At 44.0% G+C, this 17,316-nt stretch overlaps 2 protein-coding genes across 4 annotated transcripts in view; one reads left to right on the forward strand and one right to left on the reverse strand.

Moving 5' to 3' along the window:
• Positions 1–17,316, forward strand: part of LOC135365881 (titin-like) — a 162,534-nt gene that overhangs the window by 48,638 nt on the left and 96,580 nt on the right. The gene's annotated exons all lie outside the window — the stretch shown is intronic.
• LOC135366426 (monocarboxylate transporter 13-like) overlaps positions 1–17,316 on the reverse strand; it is a 30,735-nt gene that overhangs the window by 11,862 nt on the left and 1,557 nt on the right. For both annotated transcript variants that reach the window (XM_064599120.1, XM_064599121.1), the window contains exon 2: positions 1,485–1,714. In XM_064599120.1, coding sequence (XP_064455190.1) covers positions 1,485–1,714 — 230 coding nt within the window. The remainder of the gene's footprint in view (positions 1–1,484; positions 1,715–17,316) is intronic.

Consider the following 17,316-nt stretch of genomic DNA (forward strand, 5'->3'; position numbering starts at 1 on the left):
CCATTTTACGTGATACCGCACACATATTGATTTGAAAACATAAAGGGGGTCCTAGCTTGAGATTACGTAAGGTATCGAGCCATGAGCGGATTCATTTCGTGTAGACGTCAATCACTACCGGTGGGCGACGAGCAATAAGCCTTGTCTTGTGCTGTTCGTTTTTGTATTTTGTCTTTCCCCCAAGCTCAGGGACATGTTGCCAACTTCAAGTATACACCAGCTCGCTTACTTCTATGTTCAATAAAGTCCCAATTGATATAAGTGCCGTTTCGCCTAATTCGATTGCGCGACAATCCGACTTCGCCTAACGGCACTCATCGTACCACCTCCTTAGTTGGATGGGTTGGATTAGGTGAAACGGGACGTAATCCAGAAGAGGGCCTCTCATTTCCAAGAATCAGCAAAGAGCATGATATCGCGGTGATATGTGGTTGGTTCTAACCGAGTTACGCCGTCAAGCCCCGTCACCATGCTAATTATCATTCACCATCGACATCTTCATCGTCGCGCACACATTACCCGCCAACGTAAGCTCTGACTCTACAGGGTGTCCCAGCTAAATGTGAACATATTTTTTAAAAATATATCTATCACTTTTTCCGAGATGAAATCAATTGCAATATAGCATATGCTGAAGGGCACTCCCTGGGAGGGTATTAGCAGACTCCTAAGGCAAGGTCTTAATTAACTTTCAATAATTAACTTTTTAATTATAAAAGCCACGAAGTTGTTCAAATGAGAACATCTGATCTCTTCCTTCCTTCTCTACCAAAGCCGTTTTCAGAACGAAGGTCTGTTCGATAGATCGTCCGCAAAAAATCGTGAAGGAACACCATTTTTTTCTTTATTTTGTTCATTGCGCATCTTCGAAGACGCGTCTTCCCTTCACCCCAGTGTGAGAGAGTGAAAGAGCACAGTGCCGCCTCATGTGTCGAAGATGAGCTCTAACTTGCGGAAACGAAACAAAAACAAATGTACCGGCGGACTTTATCGCAATTGCCCTTATCTTGGGTTGCATTTTCTGTTTTCTTTTAATCTTTTTCCAGAACGCAAAAGGCGATAGTGTGCTGCTTCGTCCTCTCGTGTTGGGGGTGAAGGAAAGACGCGTCTCTGGAGACGCGCAATGAACAAAATGAAGAAAAAAGTGGTGTTCCTTCACGATTTTTTTGCGAACTATCTATCGAACGGATTTTTGTTCTGAAAACGGCTTTGGTATCATGTGACCGAAGAGATCAGATGTTCTCATTGGAACAACTTCGTAGCTTTTATAATTAAAAAGTTAAAAGGTTAATGACCGCTAACTAACTGACAAGGGGCGACGAAAAAAATATTTTTGGATAGACCACACAACTGCCATGCACGTACAGTTGGTTCCATTTGTGTAGAGCACTCCGGTTTTTCTTTAGCCCCTGGCCTTTTTCGGTGGGACACCCTGTAGAGTGCACACCTATTATCCAAAGAGACGAGAAGAGTAGGGTATTTACCCGATAGGAGGAGAACTCCACCCATGAGCACGATGGGCCAGGATGCCTCAGCGCGGCTCACGCCAAACCGATCGACGATGGCCACGTACAGGAACCCGGATGATCGCATTCCGCCCACAGCGAAGAAGGTGGACAATGCACAGGCAGCAGCTGTCAACCAGCTGTGAAGGCTGTCCGGGCCGTGCTGCTGCCAGGCTGTATTCTTCGAGTCCATCCCTTCAGGTAATCTCCTGCGGACCAAAGTTCTCTTGGTTACGTCCACGTGACAGCGATATTGATTGCAATCGTTGCTGAACTTATGATATTTCATGATACTGAGACATGTTTGCCCGCTGCGTGTGGAAATTGTTCACTTTCGCAGAGATATCGACAACTATACTCGTGTTCATTCTATATACAGGGTGTCCCAGCTAACTGCGAACATATTTTTTTAAAATATATATGACACTTTTTCCAAGATGAAATCAATTGCAATATAGCATATGCTGAAGGGCACTCCTTAGGAGGGCACTAACAAATTCCAAAGGCAATGTCTTAATTAACTTTCATTACTTAACTTTTTAATTATAGAAGCTACGAAGTAGTCCCAATGAGAACATTTGTTCCTTTCGGTCACTTGACATCGTAGCCGTTTTCAGAACAAAAATCCGTTCTATAGATCGCCCGAAAAAAAATCGTGAAGGAAAACAATTTTTTTTCTTTATTTTGTTCATTGCTCTTCTTAGCAGACGCGTCTTTCCTCCACCCCCAATGTGAGAGGGAGAAAGAGCACACTATCGCCTCTCGCGTCCTGGAAAAAGATTAAAAGGAAACAGAAAATGCAAAGCCTGGCTAACCTTTTCAATGACTTCCATCTTTCAACATTTGTTTTTGTTTTATTTCTGTCTTTTGTCTCTGGCACTGGAACGTTGTAAGATGCACTTTACGTGGTATACAATCCAAAAAAAAGAAAAGCACGAAAAAACAATGTCTCATCTGAATACGTTCTCGTCTGCTACTGTGATATCACGAAACTCGAGGTTCGAAAGGTCGCAAAATTCGAGCTTTCCTTCGAGGAATTCGAAAAAGTTCGCCAACGTTCGCCTGCACTGCGCATGCGCGCTATCACTTTCCCGGATATGGAAGGACATACTTTGGACCTCGAGAAACTGTCATGTATTGGTCTATAATATGACGCTGTAATTAGCCATATTTAGTAAATCAGTTTTTTTTTCTACCTGTGAGCTGGAGGAAAAACCTCGTAAAGCACGCGTAATGTCCCTGGAAAGACAAGTAGCCACAACTTTCCCCTCTTAATTCTTCATTCCCACATCCCACATCATCATCATCATCATCCATTCATCTATGTTGTTGTTGTTAGATGCTCGCGCCTCGCGCTCCCACTCTCCAAGAAGAAAGGGTGTGAAATGGTGGCAACTTCTATAGTTACCACCTAGGTCAACATAGCGTCTGATAAAGGGTGTAAGAGGGTGGTAAAAGAAATTATCATATATCCAAATTGCTACAAGAAGGCGTACGTACGGCCCCCTCGCTCACCGAATCAGACGTGGTAACCCTATCATTCGTAGATAGCAGGTAGAACTTTGCAATCTTGCAACCTTTGCCTTGCGACCTTGCAACTTTGCATTAGGCACAACATATGCGACAACTATTGCCTCCTAAAAGGTGTAACTGCTCCACCCTTTTTTCTGAGAGCGCATGCGCAACACTAGCAGACGGCGGCAGCATGAACCTCTGCGCTACTTCGCGATTGAAGATTACAATCCAATCCAATCCAAGATTCACATAATAAGTCCATCCTTTTCGAAAGAAAAGTGCTGCACCAGTGCTGCACCGGTTCTGCACCACTTCTTAAATACATGCCAGGTCAATATGGCGAAAAGAATGCGAGAGGGTTGCACTCCTTGATGTAGTTCAGGAGGTGCAGGTGAAAAGAATGGACCTAATGTTTACCAAGAGAGCTAGAGGTTTCCTTCGTATATTCGTTGTAATACAGTCGGTGCTTCGATTCAAACACTGGAAATGGAATTTCATGAAACTGTGCACTAGGAGACGCTTTTGATGTGCCTTCACGGCTGCTGGCATCATATGCTCTCGAAGGAAATATGTCTAATCTCCTTGGCGCATGTAAACAAGAAAATACGGTCAAGTTTGAAAGCGTTAGCATTTCCCAGCTCCATTGATTGTGACGCACCGTCGAACGAACGTCTCGAATGCATCTCCTCTGAAATGGTTCAACAGGACTGTAGCCGTCAACCGAATTCGCCTTTAGTGGCTTTCGTATATTTCGTGTGCGGCGCGTTAGCCAATAGCGGGGAGCGAGTATTCTTTCTTTCTTTTTTCTTTTTATCTCTCACTCTCTCTTTTCAGTTGCGTTTCCTGCCGCTCCTCCCGCTCATCGACTGGGCGTTCTTGCAAGAAGACGACTCGCGCAGACCAATCAAAAGCGTTGACTGACTTGACGTCACCAAACAACAGAAGGGCATGGCCCACTAAGGGCGCGCTCGAAAGCCACGGTCTTGATGGGATTACGATGGCCCCTCAAAGGGACGCGACCTTCGGTCCTACTTTTCTTTGAATAGGACGCAGTGAACAAGTGCCCATTCGTGGAACCCAGACCTCTGTCCTCCAACGTCATGCCGCTGTTTCTCGGGTAGAGGTCTATTCGCACTTCTCAAAAGAAAACATGTTGGGTGATGGTTCCTGAAGGTAGGACGTCTATACCACGCGGTAAAAAATATTGCCTTCCATAACCCTTTAAATGCATTCGATTATAATTCTGAAATGCTTTTTCGTGCCGCTCTACCGACTAAATCTTACCAAATTCACGCCATTGCAATGCACACCCTATTCTCAGAAAATATTATTCCTCTACAGGGTGCTTTTTAAAGGAGTACAGAGGTCCATCAAAAAAAAAAAATCAGATTAAGACATCTGATGAAAGTGCGTGTGTCATTATACCGAATAGCACGAAATGTTTTGATGTGTGCAATTTGTTTCCCAGAAGCATTATCGAGCAAGCAGAAAGGCTTTATCAGAACCCCGAACAGCCGAGTAGCAGACGACAGCAGAGTAGCAGACAACATTTCTCTAGGCCAATCAGCGAGCGTTCCCCTTATAGCGTCAGCGCGAGGTTCCAGGCAGATCACAGGCTGGTACTGCTCTTCACCACCGTTGCGCACGGTCGCTTTTTGCGGCGTATTTTAAATTCAATTTCTGCGATAATTATGACTCTGTGGTGTAAATTACTTCGCATGGTGCATCTTACTGGCCTACTTAACAGTTTTATAGGAAGAAAACTGGGTGTTAAAAATGACTTCTGTGCTACTTTAAGCCTTTACAGAATTTTCATTAAAAACAAACTAGGAGAGCAGCATTGATGTCGTTTTTCCAGCTGAGTTCTACGACCAGGCAGACATCCTCTCTAAGAAAGTCTGCGACTACCAAGATGCCTAATTACCTAAAATCCATTAATTAACTTATTAATTGGGGGATTTCGGGCAAAAGCGAGATAGCAGATTGAGAGACTACCCTATAGTTGCAAGCCATTTCACGTTTTAAAAAAAAGATCCTGAAACACGCACGCGCGTTAAGATATCCGTCCCCGAATTTCGATATGCAAATCAGCCGAAAGCGAAACCGTGACGACCGGGAACGCGGGGAGTACAGCGCCCATTCACGTCAGAGGGCCACGTGATATGGAGCGATATAGAGTTGATTGGAGTAGGTGCCGCTCAGGTGACCAGATAAACCGCATTCCGTCCCAGATAAGCCTCCGTCAGCGAGGGTGACGTGCTCCTCAGGCAGAGCTCGGCAAAATAACTCATGATCGCAGCAACTCACGATACGCACGATCGAAGCGGCAACATCGAAACACACATACTGCTGCAATGTTGCACGTTTTGCATGCAGCATTTCCGAGGCACTTGCTCCGAGTGCGTCAGTACACAATGTTTGCTCGATCTTGTTCTAACTGTAATTCCCACCAATAAGCAATGAACGGAATGTTCAGAACTTCCCGTGACGTTCACCCGGCATTTATCAGCTTGTTTTTGACGACGTGTTCAAATGTTGCGGCAACGTTTCATGCACAAATGGAATGTTACCACAATGCCTGTAGTTCAATTTTGGTGCAGCATTTTGAGACGATGCATTTTAGAAACATTACGATAATGTTACTCAGGCAATGTTTCACGTGCTGCAGTGAGGTAACATTGCAATTAGTGTGACCATTGTGGGGAGAATTAATTCAGACTGTGAGAGACATTCTGGGACAACACTGCGGACGCACTATTGGAGATGACTATGGACAAAAAATCTCAAAGAAAATTAATCTGACCGAGAACTTGAAATTAATGACAATCCAGTTTTTACGCACATGTGAATGCGCGCTGACCCTCGAATATGGCGTTCCCAGCAATGCAATATTGGTGCAATGTCATTGCAACAATTTGTGCTGACTGGTTGGGTATGTCTTCTCCCGAAATTTGTTTATTATTAGACAAAGATGTCAAATTCTGCTTCAAAACACTTTTCAGTAGAAGAACTTTTTTCCCTGGCTTTCTAAACTCTTTTTAAAGAAAAGATTCGAAAGATTCGTGGATTCGCAGAACCTTCCTTGGATTCGGATTTGGATTCGCGAAATTCTAGATTCGTCCCATCCCTATTATAAACCGACGTCAGGTACTGATTTAATGCTTTTGATTCTCCATTTGTGTTTTTACGTCCAGTTTTCAATTTTTTGTGATATCGAATGGAAGTTTGTATGTTTTGGAAATGAGATACTGCATGAAACAGTGAGCAGTAAAACAAACTTCTTGCAGCCATGCATATGCGTGCCATAATTCCCATTCCGTTTTCGCATTAATGAAGAAAGCAAAGGGAAGCCATTATGTACACTGGACTTTGTGTCTTCTGCAAACATAATTTTTACACCAGAGATGGTTCTAAATATGCTGGAAAGTGGGAGTTACGTTACTCTAGCACCGATTTTACACCCCAGATGAAAAACATTGTTTCCACAAATGGCGTAATTGAGGTGTTACACCCTGATTACGGCCAAATTGCACAAAAAAAAAATGTGTTTTGAAGCTCCAATGCTCTATCGCCTTTCCCTTCTCTTTTTTTTTCTTTTTTGCATTAAACATATCCCCCCCCGCACTTGACAAATGGAAAACATGTTATATGACACACTAGAATGGGCACGTTGCTCGCATGTGTGTGTGTGTGTGTTTTTTAGCATCTTCCTATGCAGAAGGTTAAATGTGTTTATGAAACACTCGCAGGTAAACAATCCACTCTCTCTCTCCTAACCTTGTTAGTTACAGCCTCTTCAGCAACCACCGTGTACATGAAAACTAGACAGAACGAAGCCAAGTGTATACCTAAACACAAAACCGGTTTCTGAAGTGCACTGGTGGGCATCCATGCATCTGTTTTAGCGAGTCAAAGAGAGTTTTCTTCGTAACGAGTTAGTGTATCCAGACAAGCTCACTCTTAAAAATGAGGGGGGGGGGGGGTGATGGCAGGATAGGCTCGCCGTTGTTGGCCACACAGAAGTGGGCATCGTCACGACTATAGCCAAAAAAGGAAAAGGAAAACGCATAGCAAAACAAAACACTCCGCCAACCGCTCCTAGCCAACCGTCGTCTCGAATGATACCGTTATCTGCACTGATTTCTTGAAATTAGGCGCACGCCTTTTTTGTGACGCTTATGCTGTTCTTAATTGTCACAAAAAAAGGCGTACGCCTCCTGTTTTAACAGATCATGGCAGATAACGATATCATTCGAGATGATGGTTGGCTAGAAACGTGCTATGCGGTGTAGTTCATTTCTAAGAGTGAGAGCGAAAAGAAGACGACAAGGAGGGGGGGGGGGATATGTTTAGTGCAAAGTAACAAAAAAGGGAAGGGAAGGGTTTGCCACGTTGTAGGCTTGCTATTCCCAAATGCTATCAAGCAAACAAAAGAAGATACAAGCTGCTGAGACACAGATGACGCAGGGACATGCACTAAACTTCCAACGATTCACTTATCGTTTGAAGACAAGATAATCGAAAATGAACACTAACCTCACACAGCCCCCTTCGAACGTAACATTCCACTCCTGATACGCGTGAATTCCCTATCAGTAAGTGATATCGACGGGTGACTTATGTGTCTCACTTGTAATGTCTGCGGCCTGCATTACTTCTTTTTTTATAGCGTTTCTTGTCCTATATAACACCTTCGCTTGTTCAAACGCTGGTACACATCCGTACCTCGATATGTGATCCTTCAAAGTGACGGGAACGCTTCCTTGCAAGGATCCTCTATGCTCTTTTTAGTCTTACACTCTAAAAACGGAACTTTACCGCATTGCACGCTGTGAGCCAACCATTGCCACGAAAGATACGACTGTTGGCGTACATCGCGTAATGCTGTCGCATCTGATTCGAAGAGAGAGGTGTGCGTACGCCTTTTTGTGGCAGTTTGGATATATGAAAATTGCCACAAAAAGGCGTACGCCCCCGTCTCTCTTCGAATCAGAAGCGATAACCCTATCATTCTTGGCAATGGTTGACGCACAGCGTGCTATGCGGTGAAGTTCTGTTTTTAGAGTGTACGTTGAGCCCGATCATGAGTGCATAAATGGGTTATAATTATAATAAGTGGATAAGTGGCGTTATAATTATAAGAGAATATGTTCTGCATATATCTCCCACTCCCCTCCTATATTGCGCAAGGGCGATGCAGGTTAGCCAAATATAAAAGGATCACTCTTTTCCTTGATGATTCCAGTTGATTAATGATTTCAAATCAGTTTTCTGTCAGCGCCCAGCGACAGAACGTGACAAAGACGAAGATCGATGACGTGCAAATTACAGCGGCTGAGCGTATCTCGCTCTGTAGGTCAGCCTTTTAATGCCAGTGCGCCCGAGTGAAATAATGAATATTCGTAGTAAGTGAAGGTAATTGCGTGCCTCTGGGCGTTTCCGAGGGTGAAGGTCACGTGATCCCTGCTGATCCAATTTCTTCTCTATCTGCTCGTAATCACATAGGCGGCTACTTGTTCTTGATCTCCACTGAGATCGGGATGGAGCCCCAACTGCGTGGAGTTAAACCAAGATCTACTAACTCGGCAAATGTTGCGTATAATCTGTAACTATATTCTCATAATTGGCAGGTTGCTCGACGCTCCTCCATTTTTCGCTACAAGTTATTACAACGTCGATTACGATTTGTGGCTCACCGAGTTCCGGCCATACACGCCATTATGCAATTTTGCGAGTCATGTCACATTTGACGTTCTCGACACCCTCTGAAGTCTCCGTGTTTCTCGAGTACATTGTGCAGTGTGATGATGGCCCATTGGTGTATTCAGTCTACGTTCATCTGAAATCTTGTTTCACTTACTGGGCTCATCAGGTAGGCCCTACTTGTTCCTTTGTGTGTGTGTGTTTGGTTTTTCTTTTTCTTCTTTTTTTAAATGCTTCTTGGTCACCTTGAGGTTGTTTTTTTCTTTTCTATTCGCGAGTTCTGGAATAGCCAGACCTGACCTTGTCGGGTCTCACATATCCGTATTTTTTATATAGCAACCAATCAATCAATTAATCAATGAACCATTCAGGCAATCAATGAATCAATCAATCATTAACTAATTCCTGTCTCTGTTCTGCAAAGAATCCGAGAAACTGTTCCAACGAGTAAAGAACCAAAGACAACTGTAACCTGTAGCGGCTGTCGCGTCGCTTCCAATATGGGATGGGATGGGATGGGAAGATCGCTGACGAGGTCTAGGATATCTCAGTGCAACGCCAAGCGTTTTGCACTATGTGATAGTGAGTAATATGAACAACGGTGTTGATTTTTAGTCGCGCAAGCAGGTGCAAAGCTAAAGTGCGCATTGATGATACATTTCGCTCGTTGATTTTAATTTTATTTTTCGCCGCGGGCAAACAATGTCTTGCGTCGTGCGGAACAGGAACACATAGAGACATCGGAAACACAACAAAATGTCTCCATGATTATTTCACGGGAAAACGATTGGCGTTTCGTGCTCTTCTTTTTTTTTTTCTTTTCTGTGAGATGTTTTTTTTTTTTCATTCGGGGTTAGCGCCGCAAAGCAACTGTGGCTACGAGCGGCGGACGGACGTAGACAGAGGGAGAGAGGACAGCAGGAACGAGTGGGGCACAGGGGGGTTTGTACGATACGAAAGGTGGATGGATGTAGACAAAAAAGAAAAAGAAGAGAACGGAGACGCAGGTCTCTCCGGTACGTCCTCCATGACGCTTGGTGGATGTTAGCGCTGAAAACTTCGTAATACACTGTAAGAAGAAAGGGCGTCAAAAGGTGGTAACTTCTATAGTCAGCACCTATGTCAACATAGCGCCTGATAAAGGGTGTAAAGGGGTGGTGAAGGCAATTATCGTATATCCAAATTACTACAAGAAGGCGTACGCCCCCCTCGCTCACCGAATCAGAAGCGGTAACCCTATGATGATGATGATGATGATTGAAAGAAAAAAATGCGGATTGTAGCCCTCATCATGAGGGCTGACCCTATCATTCGTAGGTAGCAGGTAGAACTTTGCAACCTTTTCGGCACAACATGTGCGACAACTATTACTTCCTAAAAGGTGTAACTGCTCCATCTTTTTTTTTTTTTTTTTCTGAGAGTGTAGTAGGTGAAGCATTTCTGTCGAGGTTAAATATTATTTTCTTATATTTGTCGTCGAATGTAATGCTGGTTAGCATTAGACATGTAAGCCTGCTGGAAGTGAGCTCTGCCTTCGTATCCGGTTGCCTTTAGTGGTTCTATAACATGGAGGATAGCCCTATGTTTGTTCGCTTCTGTTTGCTCGGCGTTTGTTACATTGCAACTGAGAGAAACCTCAACGCTTTGCGGACCCACAGTTGGTAAATGCGAGTAAAAAAGGATATCAGCTTGTATTTAAACCAGTAAAGATGATACGGTAAATTTAGCAAAAATAGAACACAAGGGAAATAAAAAATATGGCGTTGCAGACGATGACGTAAACGCAGTTTTCGATAGGCATTTCGCGAGTAGGGTAGCCATGCGCTTCAACCCCCCCTAAAAAATATAAGGAGTTGTCGGTGCACTTTGCGCATAATACGTACTGCATGGGCATCAGAGTTGCGGAATTAAAATTCCGGAATTGGAATGATTCCGGAGTGATGCCCTGTTTTTGGCGCACCGGAACGGAATGGGAATGGAGTTAAGTCACCAGCTGTTCGGAATGGAAGTGGAATGGAAGTGGAATGGAATGAGACCTGTTTGGGGCCGGAATGAAATGGCCAGCGAATAGTGTTAAATTGCTGGCCTCCAGCACGCTGGGTTTTTTTAGCGGAGGCCACTCAAAGTAAGTGTCTGGCAACCATTCATCCGAAGGTTGTCTGTAGTTTCGGATTACAACGCAAGAAAAAAGTCATCACTTCGGACGCTGTACGTGCAGGCAATCTTGCTCGTAAACGCTCGTCGCGACGCTGGTTCTTGTTTTAAGATGTTAATGTTGGAAACAAGGGAACATAAAATTCATCAAAATAAAGCAGTACACGATTTGTTGTGCGTTGGCTGTTGGTGGGATATCTAGTATCCCGTTACATGTTTCGTTTTCCTTTTTTTTTTCACTGATCAGTTGATAACGATCATTTCGATTTTCATTGATCAGTTGACAACGTATAGTGCGTCACGTTAGCCCCGAAGCCCTTGTTTTCTTTCCTTTTCCGTTCTTTTTGTTGCTTTTCGGTTTTCTTTCCTTCCTTTTTTCTTTTGATTCTCCCGTTTTTCTTTTTTCTTTCCTGCCTTTCCTTTTTTGATTCCCTTTTTGTTTTTCTTTCTCCTTCCTTTTCTTATTCGTTTTCCCCTTCCCCCTTTTTCCTTTTTTTCGGAATAGCAAGCCGGCTCTTTGCCTGGCTAACCTTTCCTTTCTTTTTTTTCTTAATAAACATATCCCCCCCCCCGCCGAAGTGGGAATGGGAATGTCCTTTTTTCTTGGGTGGTATGAGAATGAGCCCCATCTCTTCATTCCGAGGAATTGAAATGAATGGAATTCCGACTCGCGACCACTGATTGATTGATTGATTTTAAAAGAAAAAAATGGAGAGACTCGCGACCACTCCTGCTGGGCATGCACTTTCCTTTTCCATTTAATAAACTTTCATGTCCCTCTTTTGTTTGTGTGTGTGTGTGAGGGGCGGGGGTAGCAGGGCATGAGTACTCTATTCTAAATCTGGTGTCTATCTGCGTAAATCTGTTAGCGTTGGCAACGACATAAACTATTTTGGCTGCAACTTGCAGTGCACTTCATGCTGCACTTTGGCTAATTGGAGCGATTTAAATAGCCCACCACCGCTAGGACAGGGATATGTGGGCACTACAGGGGGCAAGCAGCGGAAAGATAACGGAAAAGTGTTTGCTTTGTACTTTTATTTTATAGCGGTAGCGGTAGCCCGTTACATTTTCGAGTTTGGAGCGGCGACGGTCGCTTCTCAGTCGAGGAGAAAGTGAAGCGTACGCCTTTTTGTGTCAGTTGTCATGTATCCAAATTGACACAAAAAGGGGTACGCCCCACCCCCTCTCTCTCTCTCTCTCTTCGAATTAGAAGCGACAAACCTATCAGTCGTGTCAATGGTCGGCGCAGAGTGTGCTATGCAGTGAAGTTCAGTTTTTAGAGTGTATACTCTTAAAAGCGAACTTCACCGCATAGCACGCTCCTAGCCAACAGTCGTTTACAATGATATCGTTGTCTGAAAACGGGAGGCGTACGCCTTTTTTGTGACTGGTCATAGTTGTAACAGAAAAGGCGTACACTTCCCGTTTTCAACAAATCAGAGCAGATAACGATATCATTCGAGATTATGGTTGGCTAGGAGCGTGCTATGCGGTGGATTTCATTTTTAAGACTGTGGTTGGCACAGAACGTTCTGTGCGGTGAAGCTCTGTTTTTATAGTGTGAGGTGTTACAATAGGCGCAATAGGTCTGACGTGTATTGCAATACAAAAGTTTCTATCTCTGAGGTCTGAGAATAACCATGGTTTCAAAAGAGGATACCAGTGAGCATCGTGTCAGCTTCGCGTGCTTTCAGTGTCCGTCAATGTCGTTTTTGCGAACAAAATGCAGATTTTGTAGCAACGATTATAAGCTTACCAAGGCGCGGACGCGATGAAGCGCAACACAAAAGGAAGCGACGTTGGTTATGAAAAGGTGGCTAAGGACGCCTAAGACGTTGGTTAGTTTATGGTTAGTTGATACCTACATTACGGTGCCTGTACTGAGACCTGGGTTAGTTCAACTTTCTTAACTATATAGGTCCCAGGGCGTGTTCTAGGCGGTACCGGCATTCGGCTGCCGATTTGGGATTCTGAAGCTGTGGGTTCTTAACTGTGGGAATTCGTGATATTCCCTCCTCGATGGTAATTTCTGTCGCTATATAACGCTAGCTCCAATTTCAGAACGTAATGTGCTTCCTTGTCCTTTTGCGGAGCCCGAAGTAATGGAATACTCCAATAGCCCCTTCTGGCATTCAAAGATTTCCACATTCCTTGCTTCGCGTTTTGCGACTTTTTGATGTTCTGTCCTTTGCAAAAATCCTCGTTTGGCATTTCAAACGATACTTATGATAAATGGGGAGTCAGAGGCGCAGTAGTAAAGGCACGGCAATAAAAGCGGCTGCAATCTTTCTAACGAACTTTGAAGTTCGTTAGAAAGATTGCAGCCGCTTTTATCGCCACTATCTTTCCTTGAACTTTTCTCTGTGGAAAAAAAGTTGTGCAACGTCATTTTGACGTCACGGAACTTCTGCCAAAAGCTGCATTTTCTCTTTCCTTGAACTTTGGTTTGATTAACAACACGGGCCGTCACGTGGGCCAGGGAAACTGTCCAACAGCTGTCCTTCTTCATGTCTCCCGAATTGTTTACATTGGTGAAATCTGCAAAGGCACCATCCTTCCGGGCAACCAAAACGTCATTTTGACGTCATGAAAATATTTCAAAGTGCGCGCGTCTCGGTTACCTTGACCTGAAGTTTGATTGACAGTGAGGAGCGCTCACGTGGGCCACGGAAAACATCCAATGGTTGCCCTCCCTCCCATTTCTTGAACTTGCTTCGTGTTTCAAGATACTAAAGATACGACGAGTCTAGCACCCCTGTTTTCTTTTCTTCCTCTTTTTCTTTTTGTGTGGTTTTCGCTACATCATTGTTCCGAATGTGTCGCGATTGCGATCGAAGAGATGCTTAGCGCTAACAGACGAGGCGCAGATAAAGAACACACACTACACGTTCTTCTTTTCTTCGTGTTCTCTCGTCTGTTAGCGCTAAGCATCTCTTTGATCATGTACCAACAAGCTCAGATTTCTTCGTGATTGCTATCTTATGCGCTGGCATTGAACAATGCGCGTCGGGTATCCCTAGCAGTATGCGACCTCTGATTAGTAATTGTAGTAATTGAGTAGTCGCTATTCCATCGTACAAGAAAGGGGCAAGGGGCATTAAATTACTTGTCATGTTAGTACAGACCCAAAAAATACCGATTCGAAAGAAATGCGACTACACCGATCGATATTCAGCTCACTCATATTCACACAGAACAAATACAAAACGTCATGCCCTTTTTGTGACACTTATGCTATTCATAATTGTCACAAAAACGGCGTACGCCTCCCGTTTTCAACAAATCAGGACAGATAACAACATCATTCGAGATGACGGTTGGCTGAGAGCGTGCTATGCGGTGAAGTTCATTTCTAAGAGTGTAGCTTCGAGCGTAGTTCGACTCTACCAAACTGGTGGCGCTGTGGAACACTATGACGTCATTTGTTTACAAACAGGGAGAAGCATATTCAACAACATTCTTGCGGTACACCCTAGATTTGCTGGCTGTACGCCGAAATAAATCTTTTAAAATAAAATATTAAAAAATCCACGCTTAAAATTCCACCCTTCGAAATCCATTTTCTGAAATAAACCGTTTAAAAATACACGTCCTCAAAATAAACGCTGTTAAAATAAATCATGGTTAGGCTTAGGAAGGTAATGCTCCGTATCATAATAGTGATAGCCGTATGGGCGACACGATGTTCTTTTCGGCGAAATATGCTATTATCATGTTACTTACTCATGTTTGTATTGCTATCAATTACATAACAACTTAGGATTTCGAAATATCCAGCTTAAAAGTGATGACGACGATGCGCGTATGAATACAGAACACGCTCACTTGATCATACCTGGGTAGTAATAGCATTACTGTAATGAAATTACAGTAATGAATTACTTTTTCTGGTAATTTGCAATGTAATTTAATTACATTTGGGCTGTAATTTTAATGACATTACTCATTACTTTTTACAAAAGAATCGAGTGTGTGTTCTGTGTTGGCACTTGGCAGAAAGAGAGTTGGGGGACTGGCAAGTGAAAAGAATTCCTACGGCGCTATGAACGGTGACGCACTCAATCGGCACGTGGAACGTCAATTCCCTTTGACGAGCAAGTTGCCTTAGGCATGGCACTCACAAACAAACGTTGTTAGGTCAACGGCTTGTAGCCCTGGAGGATCATTGTTTGCGGGCCCCATCCTCCTGACAATCTTCCTGTTATCGTGATACATTGTGTCTCCTTTGTCTCTACATTGTGGAACGATACGTCATACGTGGCACACTAGCATGCCATGTAGAAGAGACAAATAGAAGAGTACAAGCTAACTGTTGATACATTGTAAGCATACATTTTTTTCCTCGAATTTCGGGGAAGGCAAGTTTCGTCAACTTGTGTGTCCCTTGTGCCTTCGCCAAACTCGGGAACATGTATGCCAATAATGGTAAAGTAATGACTTTGTAATGTCATTACTTTTTCGTAGTAATTGTGATGTAATTTTATTACGTTTCAATTGCAGTAATGAGTAATATAATTTAATTAAATTTTAACTGGAGTAATGTAATTTAATTACATTTTAGAAGTAATTTACCCAGGTATGCTCTTGATCCTTGAGCCAGCTGAGCTCTGTGGACGGATTGCGCGGCGACGGTCATTCGCACTGCTAAAAGAAAGGCCAAGAAAGCGCGCACGCACACGAAAAAGAGAAACACAAAATCAGAAAACATACCAAAGAATGGCCAAACTCTCCTGATAGTCGGCTCTATATTAGACTATATTACACCGATGTCGCGCGTTACTTGCACTGCTAAAACGGAACTTCACCGAATAATACGCTCCCGGGCATCCGTCATTCCGAATGATATCAGCCCCCCGCCCCCCTACTAAGTTGGGAAAACTTGTCACGGATCACACACAGACAGACAACCTACTTCCGGTGTACCGAAATCCTCGTTCACAGTTATAGCCCTGGCTAGCCCCAAGCGCGAGGAGGGTACTATTTTCCGCGGCGGACATAGAGCCGTCGGCTGTCCACCAATCAGGGACGATGGATGTTAAAAGATTTATTTCGAAGCGTTTATTCTTCAAAGTTTATTTTTCGGAGTTTATTTCGACAGCGTGGATTTTCTCATGATTTATATTGAAGAGTTTATTTTGCAAATTTGATATTTGAGAGATTTATTTTTGAACGTTTTATTTTTACATGATTTATTTCGGCGTCATCCTGATTTGCTGCTCGATGCGAGCGACAGATCGCGCTACGGGTACCACACTGGAGCAGCCTATGCGCGGCTTAGCTGGGCGCTTAGAGTAGGTATTTTTGGGTTTAGAGACGTGTTACGGTATGTTGCGTTTTCGGGTACATGTGTAATAGAACTAAAACGAAAGCCAAGCCGAGCGTGGTTCTCTGAACGCGCAAGCACTGCTAAGGTACAAGAGCAGCAAACAACATGGGAAGACAGCTCAGGGAGGGTCTGACGGAACCTGAACGTCTCTGTATGGTATTTCTTTCTTCAATTAAAGTTAGTACACGGGGCCACCTTCTGGAATCGAGAGGACCAGGTTCACGGACCAAGCAATTTTAACCTAGTGAGGGGGCGAGAGTCCAGCTGGTTTAGAGACACTGAAAGTGCGCTTCTGAAAGGTTAGTAGTGCAGGCAATGGAGAAGGATGTGCACTATAGATCTTCCAGGTCAGAGCAGTGACGACATCTGGGAGAGTCGCCTTGTCGCAAGCGGTAACGCCACTGTGCTGTAAGAGCCACATGGAGTTGCATCCGATGAATCCAGTGTCGCTATACTGCGAAGCGAAGCTTAGTTTAGTGACTCCAGAGAGGCACATAAGGGGTCGCGTGTGTCAAGGGCATTATGCGCGTTATGGACTACGGTAGCAATGGGGAGGGTATAGGTGGCATCTTGACATGTTGACAGCCGGCGAATATGCAGCAAGTAAAACACACATCGCATAACACACGCCTTATCGTTCGCCTTGGCGGGAAACATTGTATTAGGGCTACTTAGTCGCGCCTGTTAATCGGGTAAACGCTTCACAGCGCTCGTTACGTTCAACCAACCCGAGGATGAAATCGACTCCAAGTGACACAACTGTCAAAGCTTCGCTGTGCGAAAAAAAAGAAAATCCTCATGAAAAGAGTTCTTCTGGCGCCCCTCTGAACAAATGGATCGCACCAACCAAGACAATAAGCGTTTCTTTCGAGCCCTCTCTAAATAGAATCGAGAAGCAGATGGGAGCAAATAACGCAGCCTCAGTTTTATAGCAATAGCTTTATGGAGTCTTTCCCACGTCGACAGTCCTCTGGGTCCCCCTGGTAACAGCTGTAGAGAGGAGCAGACGAGAAAGAAGAGGAAGAAGAAAGTTAAAACGGAACCGACGCAAGTGTGGGATCCTGCTCTGAGGACGAAGAAGTGTGGGCTCGGCATTAGAGCCCTACACGG

Source organism: Ornithodoros turicata, chromosome 8 (assembly GCF_037126465.1).
Source record: "Ornithodoros turicata isolate Travis chromosome 8, ASM3712646v1, whole genome shotgun sequence".
NCBI classification, from domain to species: domain Eukaryota; kingdom Metazoa; phylum Arthropoda; class Arachnida; order Ixodida; family Argasidae; genus Ornithodoros; species Ornithodoros turicata.